Here is a 19,022-nt window from a genome sequence, read left to right on the forward strand (position 1 = left end):
CAGCTGGATATTTACTGAGGTAACTGCAGGTTAAGTACTTTGCCCAAGGGTGTAGCAGAAGTGCCCCTGTGGGGAACCGAACCAGCAACCTTCGGGTTATGAGTCCTGCTCGTTAACCACTATGCTAGACTGCCGCCCCACCCCGCCAAACCCGGCACAGAAAAACACTGTCCACCATCAACTATGCATAACACGATCGCAATACACAGCAGGAAGAGGAGTAACTTGGATGGATACACTTGATACACATGTCCTACTGTGTTGGAAGTTGCTCTGGATAAGAGCATCTGCTAAATGATTGTAATGTAATGTAGGCCGGGAGCTCAGGCAAACACAGACCATGCCAAGACAAGAGGAGAGCTTTTACTCAGCAACACAGGAAGTGGGACCAGGTGCTCCCTAATTCTAATACTCCACCATGAGAACATGAGCCCAAGGTAAGTGGGGAGGGTTTATTCATATCATTTAGTTTTCTCTCTGAAAGTGTGTGCTGATGCAAATCTCTCAGATGAGATTCACTATTAATACAGAAATATCTTTCACACAGTGCCTGGAAGCAAAATAATGAGATCTGTGATTATTTCCCCGCGCTAAAACGTCTCCCAGGTGAAGCCGGCTTCTCGATTCCTGGCCACGGGTTTCCCCAAAGCCCCCGAGCCGCACCTTTCCAGCATGTTAACTTTGTGACAACACCATCCCTGCGAGCTGCTCGAATCCCGGGAAAGAGGGTTTAGAAAAGAGGGGGTTGGGGGGGGGGGGGGGGTCAAGGGAGGTAGAGAGGGCTAGAGGGGGGAAGAGGGGGCTAGAGAGGGGGTGGACGGAGGTGGGGCGGTGGGGGGGACAGAGAGAGGTCGGGGTGGAGAGGGGTAGAAAGGGGTCTGGTGGAGAGGGTAAAGAGGGGGCTGCGGGGGTAGAGAGGGGAGTGGGGGGTGGCACTCACTTGCAGCTTTGATGAAGCTCCGCTGGAACTGATAGGTCATGAGAGGTGCAGGCAGCATTCTGAAAAGAATCAGAATGACAATCAGACAGGGTGTCATCACTGACAGCAGAAAACTCCCCTTATTTTACATTGCATACTTGCAGATGCCCTTATACAGAGGTTTATCTAGCCAATATTTCTATTGTTAGCCTACATTTCTATATGTTAACGATTTATACAGCTCGATATCTCCTGCAGCAACTCAGATTAAATGCCTTCCTCAAAGGTCCAACAACAGTGCCTCACTTGGGAATCAAACCAGCAACCTTTGGATTACAAGTCCAACCCCTCAACCACCATACCACTCTGCCTCCTATATTAGCATATCTGCAATGAGCTTCTCTCTGAAGGAGCCCTTCAGCCCAGTGCGGCACTCCCAAGCACTGAACCGGCCAGGCAGTTCTGGCATCCTCCTTATCGCTAATCCTCCACAAACTGGCAAAGTGGGCTTTAATTGGCGCAATCAAATCAAGCGTTTATCGAATCAGGCGGTTAAGCGGGCTGGGCCCCAGAAGCTGGGGGCACTGGAGTCCCTTACGCCGCCTGCTCCACAGGAGGAACGGGCTTGGCAAGGACAACTGTCAGAGCCTCAGGGCCCGTTTCAGCACTGGCGAAACCCAGAGCGGGGCAGTCGGGGGCCTACCTGAGATAGTGCTTGAGCGCGCTGGTGATGGTCTTTATCTCCCACTCTGGGCTGTCCAGCTCCACATCCGCGCAGGTTTTGGGGTCTGTGTGTGACAGAGGGGGAAACTGTTAACCTGTCCCTGCGGGGGCTGACAGGGGGCGAGTAGCAAGGCAGTGGGGGAGGGTGGTTGCAAGGGAAAGGGGGGGGGGTAGGGAAAGGGAGTTTGTTATTGAAGAACACAAATCTGTACTTCCTTCAGATTGCCTCCTGATGGTCTCCAGCTGGTTCTGTCCAGACTGATTCTGTCATGGACACATTTCTGTTCAACTACAGGAACACAAAGGGAGGCAGAGGCACTGTGGCATCACAAGTGCATTCTCTTTCAGTTTGACGAGTACACACCAGCAGAACAGTGGAGTGTAATCACAGTCACCAGTAGGCAAAGGGGGTTTACATTACATTATTGTCATTTAGCAGACGCTCTTACCCACGGCGCCTTACATAGGTTACAATTTTATCCATTTATACAGCAGGATATTTATTGAAGCAACTGTAGGCGCCTCGCCCAAGGGTGCAGCAGCAACGGCCCAGTGAAGAATCGAACCAGCAACCTTTCAGTTATGAGACCTGCTCCTTACCACTATGCTACACTGCCGCCCCTAGGGGCCTAGGGTGAGCTGGGGGGGGGGATTATGGGGACGGTGTGTCCAGGGAGTGGAGTGAGTGATGTGTGATAGGGAGAATCGCTGCGACTCGGTGCACCGGCGGGAGACTGATGGCCCGCTCAGTCAGCGGGCACCCGGTCCAGCGTGAGCCGTTTCTCACTCTCCGCAACCGTGCCCTAATCAGCCCCCGCTCCGCTCCTCCGCCCCGCCCCTCCACCCCGCCCCTCCACCCCGCCCCATCAGTCACTGACAGAGCGCTCGCCGCACTCCCTGTCCGTGCTCACTCGGGACACCACGGGAAGACGGTTTGGGGGGGGGTGGGTTTAGTATTCCTGTACAGAGCGGCCCTCTGGGTCTTCCAGCATTTCCCAGAAGCCGCTGCCGAGGGTGGGAAAAGAGAAGGGGCATTGCTAGAATCCCCACAGCTGCATGCAAAGACGGACCCGCTGTCACCAGTGCGACCGCTGCTCCCTCCTCCCTGTCATTTAGCAGACGCTCTTACCCACGGCGCTTTACATAGGTTACAATGTTATCCATTTATACAGCTGGATATTTACTGAAGCAATTGTAGGCGCCTCGTCCAAGTGTACAGCAGCAGTGCCCCAGAGGGGAATCAAACTAGCAACCTTTCGGTTAGGAGCCCTGCTCCCTTCAACTACGCTACACTGCCACCCCTACTTCCGCTCAGACGTCTGACTGAACAGGGTCAAGACTGTCTACGCCATCCCTTTTTCATAAAGACAGCAGTGGACAAGACTATCAACTAGAGCCCTGTTTCAACAGTTACAGCCACCTTGTGGGACCACATGATTCTGACGACAGAGAGCTGATGACTATTCGTTTCTATGGTAACGCAAAGTACCTTTCATAAATTCGGCTGGTGTGGGTGTGAATGCGTTTGAGAATGTTTTTTTATTGCAAATCAGCCTTAGAAAATAGATCCTCCTCTTACCCAATGCAAATTGTAGTCATACTGTAACCATGCTGGTTGGAGTACAAAACATCATCATGGCAGCAGACAGTGACTGACAGTAGTCTTAAAAATTATTATTATGTGCATGGGTTGAAGAGAGTGGCATTTACTCACAATCTAAAAACCTAGCCTGATTTGGGTCTGCTATTATTTATCCAAAAATCAGCACTCACAGAGAAAATCCAGAGAAAAATATATTACATGCTGGAAAAATGTGCAGACCGACAAAAAAATAAAAAAAATAAAAACAAGAGCTCAGCTTAGTACACCAGTTCTCCTATTATGGAAGGACTGGTTTTTTCCTTTCCCATGATGCTTTGCTCCCAATGTGTCCACTTTCCAGAAAGGTGACACTCTGTTAGCTGTTAGCAGGGAGGGCTTTCAGGATGCAGACAGACTGCATGACTTGGACTCTGTTTCCTCAGAGAGTCTCTGGCAGAAGCAGCCCTTTCATGGATGGGAATTGAGGCAGGGGTGTGTGTAGGGTCCCGTGTCCAGGAGAGGCGGGGCGTATGCTGTGGATAGGGGGCGGGGCGTGGATCACAGGGGTATTTATAGTGCTCTCAGGGCGGGGCACGTCTGGCAGCCTGGAGCTGCTGAAAGGGGTGCACAGCTGCTCCTCCCTGCAGTGGGACAGGGATTTGGCACCACATACCACAGCTCCCCATCCCACCCAGTGCACACACACACACACACACACACACACACACGCACGCACGCACACACGCAGTAATTCTCATGCGTACATACAAACATACATACATACACAAACATCCTCATACTCACACAAGGTGGAACTCAATCACACACACGATCACACACACTCATACTTTCTCACACACAAAGACACATATATGCACGCACACAAAGACACACAGGGACACACAGACACACTTACTCACACACATTCTCATGCTCCCACACGCACACACACACACACACACACACACACACACACACAGTCACACCTACACTCGTACTCACGCGCACACACATTCACCAATCACACAAGCACTCACATGTACGCTTACAATCTCGTGTCTACACTGACACAGACGAGACTGTACGTACACACGCACAGACAGAAACACTCACAGCTGGAAGCCTCTGCCAGCTGAATCACATCCCAGTGTCACACAGACTTTTAAAAACGCTCATTAGTCGCGGGACAGCATGAACGCCCTTCTTTTTCATTACCCTGACCGCAGGGGCTTTGAGCGAACCGACGCCTGGAAACCAGATTAATTCCATGTGTCGCTTTCGAGACGAGCAGCGGCATCGGCTTCGCCGTTTGTTTCCACGGCTGCAGGCGACTCGGCAGACAGAAGCCGCTCTTATTGCAGCTTATTGGACCTGTAAGGAGGAAGGACCTGAACACCTGAAATACCCAACCCTGAGCACGGCCCCACCCCCGCCCCCAGAACACCCCCGCACTGCTGCTAAAACACCGCGCCCTCACCCATGGCCAGGCCCAGCAGCTTCTGCACTCTGGAGTTCACCCCCACGATCCGGTACAGGCCCTGCTCGTCGATACCTGTGGGGGGGGGACATGGGAGAGACAGGTGTTTCACTCCAACAACTGAGCGCATGCGCCTTGTTAAACTTCCCCAGCCATTATATAATTCATATACAAAAAAAGAATCACTGGCCATCTTCTGATGCAGACTGAAGACCCACCTCTTCAGACTGCATCTGGGTTCCACCACAGTTCTGACCCCCTAATGCCTGCTACTGGTATTTACTTGCTGATTATTTTATGCGTAGTATCGTGATGTGCTACAGACACTGTGATCTAGCGATTGTGATGTATGGGAATGTGTGCTCTTGGCTTCCCTTAGGTTCTAGGCTCTCTCTTGAATAGTGGTACACTCACACTCACTGGTGTGGGAGTGTTGCTAGCCTGGTCTGATACTGTTGCTCATTTAATTTGAATGAATACACTTCTGTTCTGTTGTGCTGGAAGTTGCATTGGATAAGAGCGTCTAAACAAATGTAATATAATGGAAAAAACTAGATCCAGTTTGCTTTATTACATTATGAATTTACTGAGCAAATCAAAAAGCTTATGTGACACATTATCCATTTATATAGCTGGACACTCACTGTAGCAGTTCAGGCTAAGTGCCTTGCCCTGGCATATCACAGCAGTGTCCTACCCTGGATCTGACCCCGCAACCTCCCGGTGGCCCAACCCTCTGCCCCATCCCACCAGACAGCTTTACCTCTGGTTTCCACCGCATGGATGAACTTCTTGATGACGTTGAAGCCGACCACATCCAGCTGGGCCACTGAAAGAATGCGACAGTAACACACCGCTCATCGATACGAGCGCGGCCAAAAGCTCAGCTAATATTACACAAGATGCCTGCGATTATGACAATAACACAACCTATACAAACATGGAAATAATGCATCACTCATAACTTTGAGAATAAATCAACACTAATCAATATCATGATACACACGTGCAGATGGGGAGTATACCACAGAGATGCTATCAGAAAGAGCCTATATGGATCAGGTGGCCAGTCAACTGTGACATGTCTAAAAATAAGCACTTCCTAGCGGACAAACCCACAGCTACATTAAATCAATGGCCTCTGAAGGACAATACTTACTGCCTTCACTTTGGCTGTCTCTGTTGGAGTTGTATACCTGTAAAAGACAGATAACGCACATTAACAAAGGCGCATTTATTTGTCTGTGACAATTACCAACCACTACAATTAATGAATTTAACAGGAGAATGAATGGCTCCAGAGAAGGGAACTTGAATAAAGGACGGAGGCTTAGTCAGGGTCGGCACACACAACAGAAATTTGCGAAAAGCAACAGTGAAGAGCCATCAGACAACATTATACTTCCCTTGCTTTCTCTGGCTGTTTTTTTTCACAAAACAAACCAAAAAACCCATTTAACAGTGTTCCCTACAGTTCCAATTAAAATGGTAATTAAATGTATAATCCTGGTAAATACTGTGCTCCCTTCAAAAAACGTCAGGCTTGATGGAGTTACTGCACTGGAGCTGCAAGCTCCCGGCCTTCCTAATGTAAGCAGTTAACAGCACTGTGTGTTGTGGCCCTTGGGAAGCGAAACACATTTAAGCCACAACATCTGTGAAATATCTCAAAGCTTTTTTGAAAGAGGAACTTCCACCAACAACAGGTCTTCATGGCAGCACGCTAGGGAATGTTAGTCATGTTTTAAAACAACTGTTCAACATTTACAAAGCAATCCCTTAATATGTATAAAGCATGAATGATTATCATAATGAGAACTAATGAACCTAATGCCAATGTCCTTTGGCCTTTGCAGTTTTGCGACAATTCTTTACTTGTGAGTAATGAATTTTGGCAATGTTTGTATTCTTTTCTTCAACGCTCAACATACAACACTTTTTACTTTCAGCACCCACTGAACGCAGTGCTGTGTAAACTCCATGAAAAAATCCACTCGAGGTTAAGGAGAAAATACACTACAGCCAGATGGAATCTGGACCTAACTGTTTAAGACCAGAGGCGACAGTTCGACAGCTGTTAGTGAAATGATGAAAACGTATGGGGTCATGTCATATAACAGAAAAAGATGTTGGTGTTCTTCAGACAGGTAGGGGTGGAGGGTGGGGGTAGGTCCTGAGTGTCCTGGGACCCCTCCCGGGGAACATACCGGCTCTCGTCCATCCATGGCCTCCATCCACAGTCTACGGTCCTCCTCGGACAGAGCCTGCATGGTGATCACCCCTGGCCTACACACACACACACACACACACACACACACAACAAGCACAATGGCACTGTTAATACAATATACAACACTACAGCACCTTCAATACAACATGTGACACAACAGCACCATCACTACAGCACACAACACACAACAGCACTGTCAATACAATATACATAACCACAGCATTATCAGTACAACGCGTGACACCATAGCACAGTCACCATAATACGCAACAGCACTGTCAATACAATACACACAACCACAGCATTATCAGTACAACACGCGACACCATAGCACAGTAACCATAATACGCAACAGCACATTCAATACAACACACAACAGCATCATCACTACAACACACAAAACCATCACTATAACACACAAAACAACAGCATGATCACAACACACAATACAAAAGCACCGTCACTACCACACACAACAACACCATCACTACAACACACAACACAACAGCATCATCACTACAACACACAGCACAACAGCACTGTCACTATAACACACACAACACAACAGCATCATCATTGGACCACACAAAACAATGGTTCTATCAAACACACAACAGTGACATGAAACACTTGTAGTGTGGAGTAGTGATACGAGATACAGCTGGGACAGTAACCAGGCATTTACAGGGTTGAACTTCAAGGGGAGGACACAGCTGAGAGCAATGTACTGAACTATGAACTATTATCGGTATAATCTCCAGCTGTATAGTGTCATGCATAAGATGTGCAAGTCAGTCTGGATTTCAGTGTCTGATAATAATATACAAAGAAGGATTGTTTTTTTGCTCATTGGTATTATTAGTAGCAATGATAATAACACTGTTAATAATGATAGTAATAATAATAGTAACAAACGTATCTGCCAAGCTAACTGAGAACCTAAGTACAAAGACCTTGAGATTGAGATCAAAAGGATGTGGGGAATGTCCAGAGAGATTATACAAGTGATTATAGGAGCTGTAGGACTTTTTAAAAAAAAAAGGCTTGGAAAAATGTATCCATAGGATTCCAAGCAACACAAACATCCAAGAAGCAAGTAGATAACCCTCCTAGGAACAGCGCACATTTTGCAGAGGGGGCTCTCCATTACATGAAAGACAATCTGTCTGACAGCACTCAAAGGCCATTGTTTGGACTAGGATCCATATATGTATTACAAGATACAAGAAAGAAAATGATAAAAAATCATATTAAAAAAAAATAATAATAATAATAATAACAAATGGCAAGGTTGCCACCCAGCATGTTCCAGGTAAGCAAGGTATACCCCATACCTACAGAGTAGAGTCTTGGGACCTTTTTGGGGTGTTCCAGAGAAATAACCACAATGACCCAGAGGTCTGAGTCTGGACCCAAGTCCAGGGTCACATAATAAATGGCCAGACCTGGACCACTCAGCATGTTCTTCCCTGTATATTTCTGCGTTTCTCTGCTTCTCCATCTTAATGTTCTCCCTGCGTTGCATCGTCACAAATCCTCCAGGGCCCCTGCTAACACTTCCCGCCGCTGGACTGCACACAGCAACACTGGAGACGGCGTTTGATCACTGATAAGGTGAGCCACGAAAACAAGATATCCATGACAAATGACACTGCGGCACTCAAAAAAAAGCCAGGACACGCAGATGTATATGTCATTAGTCACCACATTCATACTTGCAAAAATAGCTCTGCCACATGCAACTTATGAATACGAGGTCAGCTAATAACTAACACATACACATTACCTCACACGCATACAGAAAAGGGACACGAATCGTAAAGAATGCTACCCACTGTCTCCTCTATGCTTACAAGTAGTGCTTATCATTTCAGCGCGTGAAGAACATGAGGCCGTGGTCGAAAAAGTTACGGCGTGTCAGGGCACTGAAATGGGTTTGTACTGACATACAGGGCGTACGTGATGTGTACCTGTGAGGGACTTGCCGTGTTTGGAGGCAGAGAGCGTTTTTTTGGCGGAGAAAATCACGCTTGGTCCGCCCCTCCCCTCCCGATCGCTGACATTATAAAACACGTCATCCTTGATCTTACCTGCTTTTCTCCCATACTTCGGCGGGCGGCCGCCTCAGACCTGTCTTCTCTGCACTCCACCTGCTTCCAGCCCAAATTCAATTACCTTCCTCTCTCTCGGCGCTCCCCACGTTTCCCATAATTCTCCCGTTTGAGACAGCCAGCCTGGCAGGCCTCTCACCTTCAGCTGCCACACGGCTCTCCTGCGCAATTTATCTTTCCCAGGGCATCGCTCCTGCCACAGCTAGCTGTCCAAGCTGCAGTGTGTGTGTGTGTGTGTGTGTGTGTGTGTGCGCGTGTGCCCGTGTGTGTGTATGCGTGTGTGCGTGTGTGTGTGTGTGCACGTCTATGTGTATGTGTGTCTGTGTCTGTATGCCTGTGTGTTTACGTGAGTACAAATATGTACATGTATGAGTATATGTATTGGGTGAATACGCATGTGAGTGCCTGTGGGCATGTCTTTATGTCTTTCCAAGTGAGTATTTATATTTTTGGGTGGGGGTATGCATGCATGTGTATGATTTGTGTGTGTGTGTGTGTGTATATCATTTGCGTGCGAGTGTGTGCAAAGATGCCACTCGGAGGCATCCATTTTCTCTACATGGACTGTGCCCTTCACCAGAGCCCACTGAGCACATAGACAAGCATGTATACAGACACACACACACACACACACACACACACACACAGGTACAGTTTCCCCCCACAGAGAAGCCCAGCAGGGGAAACACAAACACAATGAATAATGAAAGGAGGGTGTGCAGGTCCGCAGGGCGCAGCGGAGAGAAGGTGATTCTGAGCTGCAGGGGAGGACGCCGAGGCGGACCGGCTCAGTGCCGGCGTACAGTAACCTCAGCCCCGTTCGGCCCCTCTCTGACAGACAGGCCAGAGGCAGTCAGCGCAGCCCAGCGAAGGAAAAGGGACACTCTTAAGCTCTCCTCCCGCTTCCTGTCTAACCGCCCCCCTTGCACCGCTAGCCACCGCATCCGTCACGGACGGGACGTATCCCCGAGACGAACGAGGGGATTTAAGCGCCGGCCGTCCCGCGGAACGTACCACTCCATCTTCGTCTGTAATTAGCCTGACATTAAAGATAAGAATAACGGCCATTTGTTGTGTCCTGGGGTTTTGAGTCGTAACATCTGCACCGCATTAGGATCCTCTGAGCGCTTAGGATCCTAATGCCTGTCCCCCCCCCAGGACTCCGGCTTCCCAGGCAGCCTCAACAGCACCACCTGGTGGTCGGATCGCGACTGCCTCTGGGACTCACCGGTCCACGGCCTCTACGTCAAAACAGAACCTCTTCTCAATGGAGTCCGTCTTCCGCCTGGTGCAGGACTTGAGGATGAATGATTCTTCTTCTCCCTGAGGGAAGAAACAATAAAACTTATTTAGCAATAAAACATTTATTTAACAATAAAAACTTATTATCTTCACGCCAAACACTGTACAAATGAACACTATCATTTTCAGGGGCAGCAGTGTAGCACAGTGCTGAGGAGCAGGACCTGTAACCGAAAGGTTGCCAGTTTGATTCCCCACTGGGGCACTGCTGCTGTAACCTTGGGTAAGGTACTTCAGCCACAACTGCTTCAGTACATATCCAGCCGTAAAAAAGGATAACATCATAAAAATTGTGTCCAGTGTAAGTCGCTCTGGATAAGAGCATTTTCCAAATGCCAATATTATAATGTAAAAGAAAACTCCCAAATCACAGGGCCAACACTTGCCTCAGTGGAGACATTATGTCGCAAACGCTCGCAGTGGGGTGCTTGATTAGCATAAAGAGTGATGTCATGGCGAAATGGCGCGGTTGGGAGGGCGCTATCAGGGGTTACTTCAGTGCGCCTCACCGAGGCCTCCCCCCTTTCTCTCCTGCTCAGTGCATTAGTGAGAAAAAAAGGCTTCTCTCGCGGCCCTGGGAGACAAGGCGCGGCGGCCCTTCACGCGGGGACTCTAATCTGTTCTGACACCTCTCCTCTCAGTGCCTCTCCGCCTCTCTCAGCGCAGGTGAAGGGGGCTCTCAGGACACGCACGGGGCTAAACTCGGCCCGGCGCCGCTCTGACGTTACCCCGCCGGCCCGGAGGACGGCAAGGACTGTCCCGCAGGGGGACCTCGGGGGGGGGCGGATGTGAGGTTGCGTGACAAAGGGCCTGCTTCTGCCGGCCCCCAGGAACCCAGGGCGGTCTTTAACATCGACTCCACATGACAGCTACAACTTCTGTGATGGAGTCTAAACCCTTGTGCTAAGCGTTTGGGGGGGAGTGTCTGTTTAGGACTCTGCACTGTCTGAGGGGTGACTGTTTAGGACTGTCTGCTGTGTGTGTGTGTGTGTGTCTGGGTGTTTCTATTAAGGACTCTATGCTGTGTGGGGGTGTCTGGGTGTGTCCATTAAGGACTCTATGCTGTGTGGGGGTGTCTGGGTGTGTCCATTAAGGACTCTGTGCTGTGTGGGGGTGTCTGGGTGTGTCCATTAAGGACTCTGTGCTGTGTGCGCTTGTGTCTGTTTAGAAGTCTGTGCTGCGTGTGGAGGCCTCTGTTTAGGACTCGATGCTGTGTGTAGGGATGTCCATTTAAGACTCTGTGCTAAACAGAGGTGTGGATCTCTGGTTCCGTTTCGGAGACTCTGGGCCATGCGCTGAGAGAAGGAGTGGGGCTCTGTGTCTGTTGGGGACACTGAGGCGTGGCCTATAGCTCTGTGCCAGCGGCCCATCCCCCTCAGAGCGGCACTGCGGAAACTTCTGAGCAGCTGCCAACTTCCTGCGCCAAACAGGGGCTGAGTTAACCGTCCACAGCGGCGCTTACGATACAAAAACAACACAAGGGAACCCGAGCTCTTTCAGCCCCTTTGTGAGAGAAACCCAGCCGGAGGAGGCTGTGAGGTGCTCAGCCTTAACAGGGCACAGGGCCCAGCAGGCAGGCAAGTGGCTTTTTCCAGGAGTGTCCTGGCTTCTTTAAGAGAGACAGTGTTTGTGATGGATAGTCCCTGTCACTGGCCTGATATGACTTCTAACATGCAGGCACGTCACCAGCACACATGCTTACATGGACACACACACCTAGACACGAACACATACTGTAAACACACACACATTTATATGCAAATGCACACCCAGAGACACACACACATGCTGTAAACACACACACAAACATGCATACACGCACACTCACACGCACACACACACGGTGCATTCACACACACAAACACGGACACAAACACACACATATACACGTGCACACACACAAACACATACCCCCACACATTTTACTGTGCCTAGCCAAGTGCTTGTGTGCTTTTCTGGGTGTGTTACAAGGATGCTAGTCTATTTTCCAATAGAGGAGGTAAAGCCACTCCCACTGTCCTTTTCAAAAAATTGTGCACCACTGCCTGATACCATATCAGTAACAGATCATTCCAGAGCAGTCCATAACTTCCTAGTTTAATGTACAAATGTACAAAAGTGTGTCTCACACATTACCACAAAAATGTAGATGGAAGTGAATGAGACAAATCGGGACATAATGGATATTAATGACACTCACTCACTCAAATATATATGTAACAGTTGACTTATGAAGACAGACTTAAGGCAGTTAAATCAACTTGTTTAAATAAAAGAAGGCTCACTCACTTTGATTTAGTTTCTAAAAAACTCGAAAGGGATTAATAAAGTGGACTGCAAAAACCCATTTCAGGCTAAGTGCTGTCGACAGAACCAGAGGGCACAGTCATAATTTAGTTAAGAGTAAACTTCGCGCCGGCAGAAAAAGTCTTTCTTCACACAGAGAGTTATTCCAGCGCTAAACATCTGGCCGTGATTCTGCAGGGGAATCTGACTTCCCTGGATCCCTCAAGACCAGACTCCACACGGCAATCCCTTCACTCTCGATGCACTGTTATCTTAATCGGCTTTCATCGTTTTTACGGCAGCCTGACAGGTCTTAATCTGTTTTAGAAGTTGTAAGTGCAATATTTATTGCTGGTATTATGGTTACTTTTTAATGCATGAGCAGAGCTGTCTTTTAATGGTTTTATTGCATAAAGAAGTGGCGTGTAAAATGAAGCTTATCGCTGTTATTAAAACACACAGATACAGGTGAAATAATGAGCCCAGACGGGCCAAATGGCCTGTTCTCATTAACACTTCTCACAGTGTGTTAATCTGTTCATAATCACAGAACACAGAGGGCATGCCAGGGCACAGAATCCACATCAGTCCCAGAACCAGTGTCACCAGCGTCAGGAAGAACAGCATTATGGGTCCTGAGACCAATGTCAGGCACAGCAGAATTAAGGGTACTAAGACTAAGGTCAGGAAGAAGAGCCGTACGGGTACTGAGACCAATATCACGCAGACCAGAATTAAGGGTACTGAGACTGAGGTCAGGAAGAACAGCATTATGGGTACTGAGACCAATATCACACAGACCAGAATTATGGGTACTGAGACTAAGGTTAGGAAGAAAAGCACTTTGGGGACTGAGACCAAGGTCAGGCAGAACAGAATTATGGGTACTCACCCCAGAACCTTTGCAAGTAGGCCACTGTGAATACTCACCACTTTGCCCCCAGACTTCTGGTCAAACAGCACCATGGTGACCCTCTTGGGCTCTCGGTGGTAAGTGCAGTAGTATTTAACCCAGGTGGACACAAAGGAACCTGGGAGACAGAGGAGGGGGCGGGGCAATGTCAGTAATTGGACACTTGCCAAGGGTTGCCATGGCTGCAGCACGATCACTGTTGCTTTGTGACATCACTGCCAGCTGAATTCCCATTCTAAGGTTCTCTCACTCCCATTCTGTCTTAGTGGAAAAAAATACAATTCTGGCAGGTAAAGTGAAAGCAAAGGTGTTCTAAACTGGCTTACAGGGACCCTGGACACTGTGGAGGCCACATCAGCACAACCCCTTCATCCGTGCAGACAAGAGAGTCATGTTTCCACTAACCCATCTCAGCATGAAGTCAACTATACCCGAGGTGAGCTTGAGGCGTTTTCACGGTAAATTAACCCGGGATGACAGCATGTTTGCCAACACCCCGAGACATCAATAAACACAGGCCTGACAAAGCAAAACTATGGGGGATTTCCAACATGACGTTCTAGGCTCAAAAACAGTCAGCGCAGTGTGTAGTTGGCTTCTCTTAGTTTCCAGGCTGTCTAGTCAGGTTGCACAAGTTAACTTGTGGTAGGGCTTGAATTAGTGTTACTCTCACACTCACTGGTCTGGGAGTGTTGTTAACCTGGTCTCACTCTGTTGCTCCTTCAGCTTGAATGGACACACTTGTGTGCTTTTCAGCTGAAAGTCACTCTGATTAAGAGCGCCTGCTAAATGAATGTAATGTAATGTAACCCCATTAGGCATCTTTTACAAGATGCTTCTATAAAATAGAATTGTTCAGGCTGGACAATGCCACAGTCATTTGTTGTTGGTTCTCACAAACTGCAATCAATCAGCGGAGAGGCAGGGCCAATGGAAAGGTGTGGTCAAGTGAGAGGTGTGGTCAGTGGGAAGACGGAGCCATCTGATAGGTGGAGTCAGCTGAAAGGCAGGTCAGCGGAAAAGCAGCTCAGAACAGAGACCTGCGCACCGACTGTAACGTGCACTCCCACATGAACTTTGACCCTGTGGAGAAGCAGGGAGGGAGGTAGAGGAGGGACAGGATACTCACGCTTCTCCTGGACGAACAGATACCCCTCCATGGTGTGGGGGCTGACACTCTTATGCTCGTGGGGATTCTCCTTCATCTTCCTCATCAGGGACTCCACCTCCGACCTTGTGCTCTCAAAGCGGTTTCTCGTCTGGAGATTGGATGGCGGGGTTTGGTCACAAGAACGCAAACAACATCAACAGTGTCATCAACAGTCTCTACACCAGGGCCTTATGGGTATTGTATTACACTAGACACACAGGAGGTGGATAACAATGGAAGACATGAATGAAGCTGTTATTTTCAGCTTTTTTTTAACAGTTTTCCCACACGCCACAAATTCCAGCCCCTTACATTCTGAATGCTGATGGTGAGATCTGTCTTGAAGTGGTTGAAGTCTTTGGCCAACTCATACCCATGGTGGTAGTAGGTGAACAGCCCTTGAAGAAAAGCCAGCAGCTACAATGGAGAAGCAGACAGAGGAAGAGCCAGTCAGGAACTGCACTCTGAGACAGTGTGCTGAAACCCATTCAAAAGGACAACCTGCATGTACTGACTAGCAATGGCATGCCAGAGAAGGGAAGGTCAATTACATTTGCAAGGCAGAAGCTCTTAACAAAAGGGACTTTGCTTGCATTTTCCACACTAACCAGTTATATGGCTGGAGCGGCTTAGGTTAAGAGGCTAGCCGTACAGGGTACAGCAGCAGTGCACCTCAGAAGAGTGAAACGAATGACATTTTTTATTAGGAGCCCTGGTCCTCGTTACTACACCACACTGAAAACCTACTACAGATGTCTAAAAATCAGCGCATGACTGACCAAAATGTATTGGGTTAGATGGTTTGTCAATCATAGAGTAAGACTTCGAAGGTAACTTCAGGTGACATTAAATGTTCTGCCAACACATTACTGCATTTAGAACACTGATGCACCGTACATGGGGTGCTGTTTTTCCCTCAGCTTCCCACGGTCATGTAATGCATACAAATTAAATAAAAAAAACTTATAATTATAGTTATGGTTCACTGAGACATCTTCCAAACGCTCCTTCTCAGTTGCTCCTAATGCAACGGCCTCAGCAGCTCTGACACGGGGGACTGACTTCATTAAATGTTGGCAAATGACAACACACCCAGCAGGGGGCAGCATTAACTAAAATATGTTTACCATGGAGCTTCTCCTGCAATTTTACAGTTTGCCTTTCTGCATTGCCATCATATCAATAGTTATGAAATGGATATGCCTTAGCTCTACGTTGCTTAAATGCACGCTCATTTGCCAGTTTCACAACACATATGTATCCTGATTATCCACATTCTGCTCGAATGCACTTACAATCAGTTACATAATACTGTACAGCAGAGCCTCACATACGGAGGGTGGCTCATAACTGCCTGAGAACAGCGTGAGTCTTAACGCTCCAGTACAGACTGTGTGAGATTCCCTACCGGCTCCACGAACTCAAACATCTTGCGCTCCTGCACCTCCTGGACCTTGAAGACGTACTCCAGGGAGACCTCGTAGAAGTGCTGCCTGACATGGTCCACCTGACTGTCGGCCTGGGGGGAGAGCCAATGTCACACGCTCAACCCTCATGTCATCAACGCTGAATGTCTCCGTACTGTACTGTCAGCACTGACATCCACCGTTTTACCAGCACTGAAAACTATACTATAATGTCAGTAGTGACATGCACAGAAGTACTCCATTGTCAGTACTTTTATTGTGTATAATAGATTCTCAATTGGTTATGTAAACTACTATGAACATTTCAGTACTGACAGTCTCCATACTCCACTGTCAGTACTGATATTCAATACCACTCCATTAGCATTGAAGCTATTAACAACACACTGTCAGCGCTCAGGATTGGCACTGTCATATACTGCAGAGGCAGCACTAACGCTTTCAGCACTGCAGTGTCCATAATGACTCTCAGTGATGTACAGTCAGCACGGACACCTTCAATACCGCACTGCCAGCACTTAAACTCACAATAACACATTCAATACTCCAGAGAAGGGCCCAGGTAGTGACAGCAGTCTGGTTACCCAGCTATATGAAGGCCTGCACACAGCACATCAAGAGCATGTTTAAGTGCTATACTGGGGCGGGGATGTGTTCACCTCGTGCAGGTGGGACTCCTTCTTCTTAGAGGACAGGCTTAAGTGCTTCTCCAGTACGGCACAGTACTTCTCCGTCTCCTTGTCGTATTTCTTTTTGGCCTCCTGCGAGGAGGGACACAAAAAGAGTAGGAAGTTCAGTTGAGTACAAGAGAGGCCTGCAAATCTGGACACACACACACACACACACACACACACACACGCATACACACACACAATGGTCGGCTGAGGAGCTTCCGGTGGTGCAGATAATGTATGACAATTACCCCCATTGATGGCTAACTCTTATATATTTTTAATTGGGAACAACGGCCATCAATAGCAGGCAACCACATGGGCCACACAGGCAGACTACATGTAGGATACACCACAGCGACCACAGGCGATGGCTGGACACTTTTACTGAGCATCCCACGTGTGTATTGCCTGTGTGTATCCAAGTGTGTCCTTTTTAAAAGTGCCAGCACTCTTGTTCATGTCAAAGAAAGCAAAGTGGAGTTGTGGTGCTGGGGAGAGGAGCTTTCACTCTTCAGAGCTGGGCACTTCTCAGTGCTAGAGACCCACAGGCGGCCACACGGAGCGGGGCGAGGGAGAGCGCGGAGGGGGCCTTCCCCCAGCTGTTTCGCATTATCCCCAAGGACACGCTGATGGGACACCTGCTGCGGATCCTGATGTCATCCGCCCCCCTCCCCCCAAACCCTCCCAGAATCCTGCCTTTCATATCCCTCCAGCCTCCCTGGGAGACACGGTCGCTGAGCCCTCACTGCGGACAGCTGCCAGAGCGTTTCCCTGACCGAACACTCTGAGTAGCACAATCGCAACACTATAGCATAGCTTAGAACACAAAAAAAATCATAGCACCATGCTGTCAAGTGGTCTAGCGGCTAGGAAACTGGGTTTGTTACTGCAAGTTTGCAGGTTCAAGTACCGGAATGGATACTGCTTTGGAGCCCCTGAACGCATTTAAGATGAATAGCTTAAGTAAGTAGCTGTACGAATGGAGAAGATGTTATCTGAAAGCTACTGTGTGCAGTTGTCCCTGGATAAAGGTGTTTTCCTAAGGAAATAAACATTTCATGGCATCTTTTTCATTATTTAGCGCCTGATGCACAACTGAGGGTGTGTCAGACCAGCATAAAAATAGCTCCTGGGCTGTTAAAGCTAAGGGTCAGCTGACACAAGTGTGATGTTTAAAGGGAATCCTTTGCTGTTATTGGGCAGTGTTTTTTCACTGGATTCTCTGATGTCATGGTTACGCCCTTCCTGAAGTTCACTCCGATTGGCTAATACGCATAAACAAGAATTCCTTGAAAATCCCCAAAGCAACAGTTGACACAACACAATTTCCAATTCAATGTAGCAATTCTGAGAGCCAATGTGTGTCACAGGTTTCACAATCTTTCAAGTTAAATCCAGTTTTACAAAGCGTTAGGGCTTTGTCACCATGTTCTAGCATTGGATATGTTGGGGCAGACTTGACCCGCTTTTAAACAATGCTTACATCTTATGCAAAAAATGCATAAATATTATATTTGACTACACAACATTCATCGTTCATGTAATTTAGTAATTCAGTAATCACTAGTTTATAGCATTGTTCTTCTATAATTTGGAGAGTCAAAACAATTCAGGGTTTTAAGGGTTTTTGTGTAGTATATATACCCATACAATACCCTAAAGTACCAAAAACGCCATCATATTATGCATGAAAAAGTAGTGGTAGTAGTGTACCTGCTGGCTGGTATAAGGCTGCTAAAGGTATACTGGCTGAGGAAATGAGGAACAATCAGATTTGCAGTCTCAGACCCCCAATCCCAAGTGAGTCACTACTAATGTTCCACTGAGCAAGGTACTAACACTGAACTAATTTACTAAACGTCCAACTGTAGAAAAGGATAACAGGTTAGCTGCCCTAATAGGTATGGTTTGACACAGACCAAATGTGATACCTCTGTTGGCCAGGGGGTGTCAGTGTTATCAAATTTTACTGAAACGCCCCAGCATGGCGTGACAGGAAAAAAGAAACATATAATCTTTTCGTAAGAGCCAACATGACTTGCACATGAGGGATTATTTCTCCTAATCATTGCAAGAGGTCCATTCTGAAAACCGATAGGCTGGTGTGGTCCAGAGCAGGGTTACCTTCGCAGCGCTGATCTGCTCCTTCCGGAACCTCTCCAGCGGCGTGATGAGGACATCACTGGCATTTTCGATCTGGTGGTGAGAAACAAGAGAGGCAGACTGAG

The 19,022-nt window shown here is 48.0% G+C and overlaps 1 protein-coding gene across 1 annotated transcript in view; it reads right to left on the reverse strand.

Moving 5' to 3' along the window:
- Positions 1-19,022, reverse strand: part of LOC118774374 (rho GTPase-activating protein 26-like) — an 80,929-nt gene that overhangs the window by 26,835 nt on the left and 35,072 nt on the right. Inside the window, exons 4-16 of the mRNA XM_036523714.1 lie at positions 18,919-18,990; positions 16,780-16,881; positions 16,102-16,212; positions 15,006-15,110; positions 14,673-14,802; positions 13,561-13,661; positions 10,271-10,365; positions 6,909-6,987; positions 5,861-5,897; positions 5,465-5,530; positions 4,702-4,776; positions 1,623-1,707; positions 941-999 (exon numbers count right to left, since the gene is read on the reverse strand). Of these exons, the coding sequence (XP_036379607.1) occupies positions 941-999; positions 1,623-1,707; positions 4,702-4,776; positions 5,465-5,530; positions 5,861-5,897; positions 6,909-6,987; positions 10,271-10,365; positions 13,561-13,661; positions 14,673-14,802; positions 15,006-15,110; positions 16,102-16,212; positions 16,780-16,881; positions 18,919-18,990 (1,117 nt within the window). The remainder of the gene's footprint in view (positions 1-940; positions 1,000-1,622; positions 1,708-4,701; positions 4,777-5,464; positions 5,531-5,860; positions 5,898-6,908; positions 6,988-10,270; positions 10,366-13,560; positions 13,662-14,672; positions 14,803-15,005; positions 15,111-16,101; positions 16,213-16,779; positions 16,882-18,918; positions 18,991-19,022) is intronic.

The sequence above is a fragment of the Megalops cyprinoides genome, chromosome 3, assembly GCF_013368585.1.
Source record: "Megalops cyprinoides isolate fMegCyp1 chromosome 3, fMegCyp1.pri, whole genome shotgun sequence".
NCBI classification, from domain to species: Eukaryota; Metazoa; Chordata; class Actinopteri; order Elopiformes; family Megalopidae; genus Megalops; species Megalops cyprinoides.